The 6,205-nt window shown below is 27.0% G+C and overlaps 1 protein-coding gene across 1 annotated transcript; it reads right to left on the reverse strand.

Annotated features, from left to right (window-relative positions):
• Positions 1-806: 806 nt before the first annotated feature.
• LOC114375796 (protein trichome birefringence-like 41) lies at positions 807-4,618 on the reverse strand. The gene is made up of 5 exons (XM_028333657.1): positions 4,249-4,618; positions 2,442-2,613; positions 2,164-2,339; positions 1,784-1,942; positions 807-1,186 (listed from the first exon to the last, which is right to left on the reverse strand). Exons 1-5 carry the CDS (start codon positions 4,548-4,550, stop codon positions 895-897), a joined length of 1,101 nt encoding a protein of 366 aa, XP_028189458.1. The 5' UTR covers positions 4,551-4,618; the 3' UTR covers positions 807-894.
• Positions 4,619-6,205: the final 1,587 nt, after the last annotated feature.

The following is a 6,205-nucleotide window of genomic DNA, read 5'->3' on the forward strand; positions in this document are numbered from 1 at the left end:
AATTTCTAAATAATCTTGATGAATTATCATTAATCATACTTAAATAATCTAATAGACTGGGTTGTCTATCGACGGGAGTTGGTATAAATCTACACTGTTTGTTAGCAATATAATCTAGTTTTTGGTTGAATTAACAACTTCAACCATAAATTAATAATCAATTCATTTGATTAAGTCTTATAATTTCTTAGTGTTTTCACTTAATTAATGATGCAAACAAGTTATTTAATAAAAATAGTATAACTTAAGATGTCACACTTTTCACAACATAATTTTAATCTTCTATTTTATTAAACAATATCTCACTATAATTATTTTAATTTAAAATAGTTAAATCATGAAAAATTCCATTTATAATTAGTAGTGAGTTTTAGCTTGTTTAATTTATGTAATAAATTAAAAGGAATCTTATTTATTTCTTTAAAATTTTGGTTTTCTATATTTTGTTACGTCCAATGTTCTTATTTTTGTTAGGGAGCTTTATGTAACATGAAAAGGATCTTTGGATCAGTTAGTAATTTTTTAAATTTTGCCAAGGTTTAACTAAACAAAGCCTGATAGGTTAAATTGTAATTATTATAACCTACACGGGTTCACATAAGTGATAGTGATTTGTATATCTTAACCAACAAATGTAGGATTCGAATTCTAACTCTAACTGAGAAGGAAATATCTATCTTGTGTGTGTTCTAATTTTTGAACAAAGATTAGTTATTACTTTTAATTCGGGACTACTTCATATTAATATCATGATAGAAAAAAATTACAATTATTATAAACATTGAAAGAGTTAAATTGCAATTTCTTTAAGATGATTTAAAATTATTGATAAGATTTTTACATAAATTTCCCCAACAAAATTCAGCAGGCTACACACATAAACCTTTATTTCTTCTAACAAGTGACTGCTGCATACAACAGCTGATTCCATGTATCTGGCAGCCCTGCTACGCACCAATGAGTGCAGTCCATGCCTCTAAAGCCATTGTAAGAACTAGGATGTGCATCTTTTCTCAACTGTGACAGAGTTGTAATGTTAAGCAGATGAACAGGTTTGGTTATGTTCTTCAGCACATCTTCCAATACAAATAATGCTGCTGGCAATCCACTAGGGTAAGTTGATCCACTTATTGGCTGTGTCTCCTTTGAACAGTTTCGTACTCCTGGCTCATTCCACTCCATGCCACTAATTTATATACAAAAGTTGGGGTAAAATTGAATATTAAAATCAGAAGCATGTTAATGACACTTTTTAAAAGGTCTTTGCTTATTAAGAATATTTCTATTAGGCCTAATAGTAAATTTTACCATTAAATTTTTATTATTTTATGAATTTTATTATTAAAGTTTTATTTTTTTTTATTATTCAATTTTCATAATTTTACGAATTTTACCAATCTTTTATCCCACAAATTTTATTATTCAAATTTTTAATTTTTGTACATTTTACTATCACATTGATAGTAAAATGATGTAAAAAGTCATTTTTTTAAAAATTTTGTTACATCAGTCGTAGTTATAATAAATGTAAAAAGTTATTTTTTTACTTCGGTTATAATTAAAACGAATGTCAAAAGTTAAAATCATTTGTATTTTACTAGTGATAGTAAAATACATGAAAAATGAAAAATTTAAATAATAAAATTTGAGAAAATGAAACTTTGGTGGTAAAATTTACCAAATAATAAATGTTGAAGGGTAAAATTTACAATTAAGACATTAGAGAGATAACTATTTTTGAAGCTTTGAATTTACTAATGAGAATAAAATGTGTCAAACTTACTTGTAATGGGAAGGAGAAATTCCTTGGAAAAGAACTTTGGTTTTGTTTGTATCTACCTCTGCATTGACCCAATTAGCCCATGTTGTCAAACCAAGTTTAAAAGCTTCCATGCGATCCATGTCTTTGAGTATCTTGTCACCTATTTGAACATAATCCCATCTGCATCACAAAATGGTCAAGTTAATTACTTATTAGCTATTGTCAGAATCAAAACTTTTGGTGCAATAACTAACGTTCTGTTTGAATAAATATTCATAAACACTTATAGAAAAAAAAATTATTTCAACCTATGCATAAATTACTTTGAATTCATAGAAAAAAGTTTATTTCATTGTTTCATTTATTTAAACATGGCCCAAATGATTTTGAGGAAAACATACGGTTGCTTGGGTCCTCTGCGGTACCACCAAAGCCAAGTGTTGAAAACCAAAATGTCCATTTCTTTCCATATGCTTCCACTCTGAAGGGAATCAAGCTTCAAGACTCGACCAATTTTTTCCTCTTCAATGTCAACCAAATATGTAGAATGAAAAATAATAACCGAAACTCCATAGTCCTACAGAAGCATTGTAGTTGTTATTGCTTGAAACTTTTGGTAAAAATATAAAATAAAATAAAATTGTTACCACAATTGTGAAAGAGATTATAGTTCACTAACCTGGAATGTGTAGTTAGATACGTTCACATCGCCCTGCTCTAATATTTCAGTTTGAGGCACAGAAGAACGAAGCAAGCATATAAGTGATTGCCATTGGTTGAGACTGACTGAATCTCCTATAAACATGATCTGCTTCCCCTTAAGTTTTGTCAAGAAATCTTTCCCATCAAATCTGCAAAAGGGTATTTTGATTAGATCAATGTTATTAAATTGTTTCAAAGTTTGGTGGGATGGGGATAATTAAATGAGGATGATGCCATTAATGCTGAAAAATTCACTGCAAGTAACAATATTTTGATACCATATATAATAGTATATGCAATTATATCACTTTTTATTTTATTTTTTTTCCTTGTAAAATTGACAAAGTTTTAATTTCATTTTAAAAATTGATGAAAGTTTTGATTTTCGTTCATGTAAAATTGACATTATAAGAAATATATTATAAATTTAAATATATTTTTTATCCTTAAAATTGATAAAATTTTATTTTCGTTCCTATAAGATTTGTTGTACTTGAACAAAGAATGAACAATTTTTTTTATAAGGATAAAATCAAAACTTTGTCAATTTTACAAGTAAAACATGTTTTAGCTTATATTATATACATTTATCTTAATGTCCCAGCTATGTTTTTTCACATACACCTATTTTAAAAATACACTACAAAAAACAAAGGTAAAACTTTTTGCTCTCCCAATTTTGTGTTCAAAGGACATTTCTCTTCTACTCCCTCTCTTTACTCGGTAATCATTTAATTTCATGTATGACATTGTGTATAATTTTAGTAAATACACATTTTATTCAATGAAAATATTAAAAAAAGGGGGTGGTGGGGTTGGTGAATAAAGACAAAGGCTCGTGTTCATGCCTAATTTGACTAATACAGAACTTTATTTGAAATCTCCATGAAGGATCAGGACGATGAAGCCAAATCAAATACATTTAAGCTCACGGGTTAACAGCCTATACTGTAAAAGCTCTCTAGTCTTTTTCATCGACAAAAAATTTGCAACTTATCACATGCCATATTAATTTACAAGCCCCTATTCCCAAAAAAACAAAACAAGTTTTCTATCACATGCAGTTTGTGCCAACTACTAGCATACACATGAATTCTGTATCAATAAATGCTTGCAAAAATAGATGGTGAAAAAGGATTCAGGAAGAAAAATAAAAATAAACTAGCAGGTACAAAAAATAAAAATAAAAAACGTGCTAACTTACAAGAAAAAAAAATGTTGGTTTGTAGAAACAGAGTTATTCTTTCTTTTTCTTTTCACTTTTCCTTCATTTCAAATGTTAAGATTTTCTCTACTTCTTTACTTTCTCTTCACCATACCAATAGACAGTTAAAATATAGAAAATATTTTTTCATGAGAAAATAAGAGAGAAACTTATTCTCTTTTAACTTGATTTGAATACATTTTGAAGGTTCTTGAATACGGAAAAAATAACAGAAATAAAAATAAAAATAAAAGTTATATACAATATTTTTTTAATATTCAAATAATGTACTGTAAAATCACTAGACCCTTAAACAAAAAAAAAAACAAGTCTCTACCATAAAAACCAATACCTGTACATTAAAAGAGTGAAACAATACTTATGATATAGTAATAAATTGTTGAACAAAAATATAAAGATAGTAATAAATATATTATCTCTCCATGTCTGTCCGTATCTATGTCCTTATCCTCGTATGAACTGTGTTTCACGAATGTCGATGTCGTATAACATACGACAACACTACTCTAGATCTTACAAGGAAAATTGAAGAAAATAAGATTAAGAAGTGAATTCGTACATTGGTAAGTCGCATTCGTTGGGTTGCCATCTGTATTTGAGGTATTGTTGATCAGGACGACCATATTTCAAGCAATCAAATTCCTTACGAATGTGAGGGCAGGTTGAAGAGTCATAGAGAGGGTAAGAATCATCCAACTCCCACCTTCCTTCGTACATGTTGCAACTCAATTCATGTTCTTGTTCTTCTTGTGATCTTTGCCATTTGAAATTGGACTTAACATGCCCTCCTCCACCAGTATTCACCACACAGAGCAATTGGCAGAGACAAATGACCCCAAAAACCCAAGGATGCATCCTCATTGCAACATTCCTTTGTGTAATTGTGTGAAGGTATATATATATATATATAAAATTCAAGATAATTGGTTGGAACTGGACAAAATTTTAGTTTGCCTCTCTGCAGAGAATGTGTTATTCGGTTGTCAAATGTGTGCATTTATTTATGTTTGTTTTGGTTTATAAAGTGGTAAAAAATTAAGATGTGACATAATTGATAATATTTTGTTAATTAAAGATGTGATTATAAATTTAATTTTTTATCTGTGTATGTAAAAAATATATGTCTCCTGTTCAAAAGTATATACTGAACATGTACTAATATAATATGTCATCCTACCTTCTTAATTCTTATATCGACTCCCAGCCCCATTTCAAACTTCCCTACAATTAAGTTTCTATAAGTTTTATCTATTAAAACTCAATACATAAAATAATAAATTGTATTTATGTTTAGCATACATTACAATTTGAATTGCTTATTTACTTTTTGTAGATATACGTTTTTAATTATCATTACTTTTGGTTATTACGTACGTTTTTTTCTTTTGATTGCTTATTTGCTTTTAAATTGCTTTTTCTTTATAATATACTTTAGAGTTTAGATAATGATCATGGGTCCCACTCAATTAGTTGAATAGTTGAATAGGATGCGAGTATTGTAAACCTCTTGTTATTGTATTTAATTTCTATAAATAAAAAAAGTAACACTAATTTTTTTTAAAAAGAGTTTAGACAATAATTTTGTTTCAAATTGCTTTTAGTTTATTTTACCGATATTTCCATTTATTGTTAACTAAAGTTTTTCAATATTTGGAATTTGGTAGATAAATTAGTTTTTGTAATGTTGTTGAAATATGATATCTTAAAGAACTCTTTTTTTATTCTTTAAGAAAAAAAATTAATAATGTTGATCTATTTTAGCTTACTCTTGTATAAACAATTTTACAATACAAACTTATAAACTTGATAAATGACCATTTAAAAAGAAAGAATCAATAATTTTGATATTTTTATAAGATATATAATATTTTATATTTTATTAAACTAATTATTGATCATTATTAATAAAAAAATGAGTCATTTTTTATTTTGGTTATCATGTGTTTGTTTTTCTCTTCCCTTAATAACTTTATGTAGTTGGCCTCTATCAGGAGAGATGAATCCCTTAAATGAATATTACTATTTCAATGGAGTATGAGTTGTCTCTCTATCTCTCGTTATATAATACTATCTTTGTTCTTATTTATAGGACCTAAGTTTAAAATGTTTTTTTTATAAGATTCAATTTATAATGTTTCTTGCATTAATTATTTTTAGATTAAAAATTCACTTATTAAAAGAAGAGGGAGAATAGGGAGAATGCATTAACAAATAATTACTCCTATAAGAGAGAAAATATTAATGATAAGGATAATTTTTAAAAACTTCTAAATTTAAAATAAATTTATTGTTATAAACTAAATTAATCATTTTCTTTATTTTTTATGAATTAGGTAATTGAGTCTTATATATAGGAACAAAGATATTATGAGGTATCAAATGAAAATATTTTTCCAATTTTTTTTTAAATGGGTCATAATGATGAATATCAAGTGAAATTTTTTTTTTATTGTTAAGTATGTAAAAACTTTAAATCTAGTGATCAAAATTACTTAAGATGTCGTTGTGTATTTCTT

The sequence above is a fragment of the Glycine soja genome, chromosome 11 (assembly GCF_004193775.1).
Source record: "Glycine soja cultivar W05 chromosome 11, ASM419377v2, whole genome shotgun sequence".
Lineage (NCBI taxonomy): Eukaryota > Viridiplantae > Streptophyta > Magnoliopsida > Fabales > Fabaceae > Glycine > Glycine soja.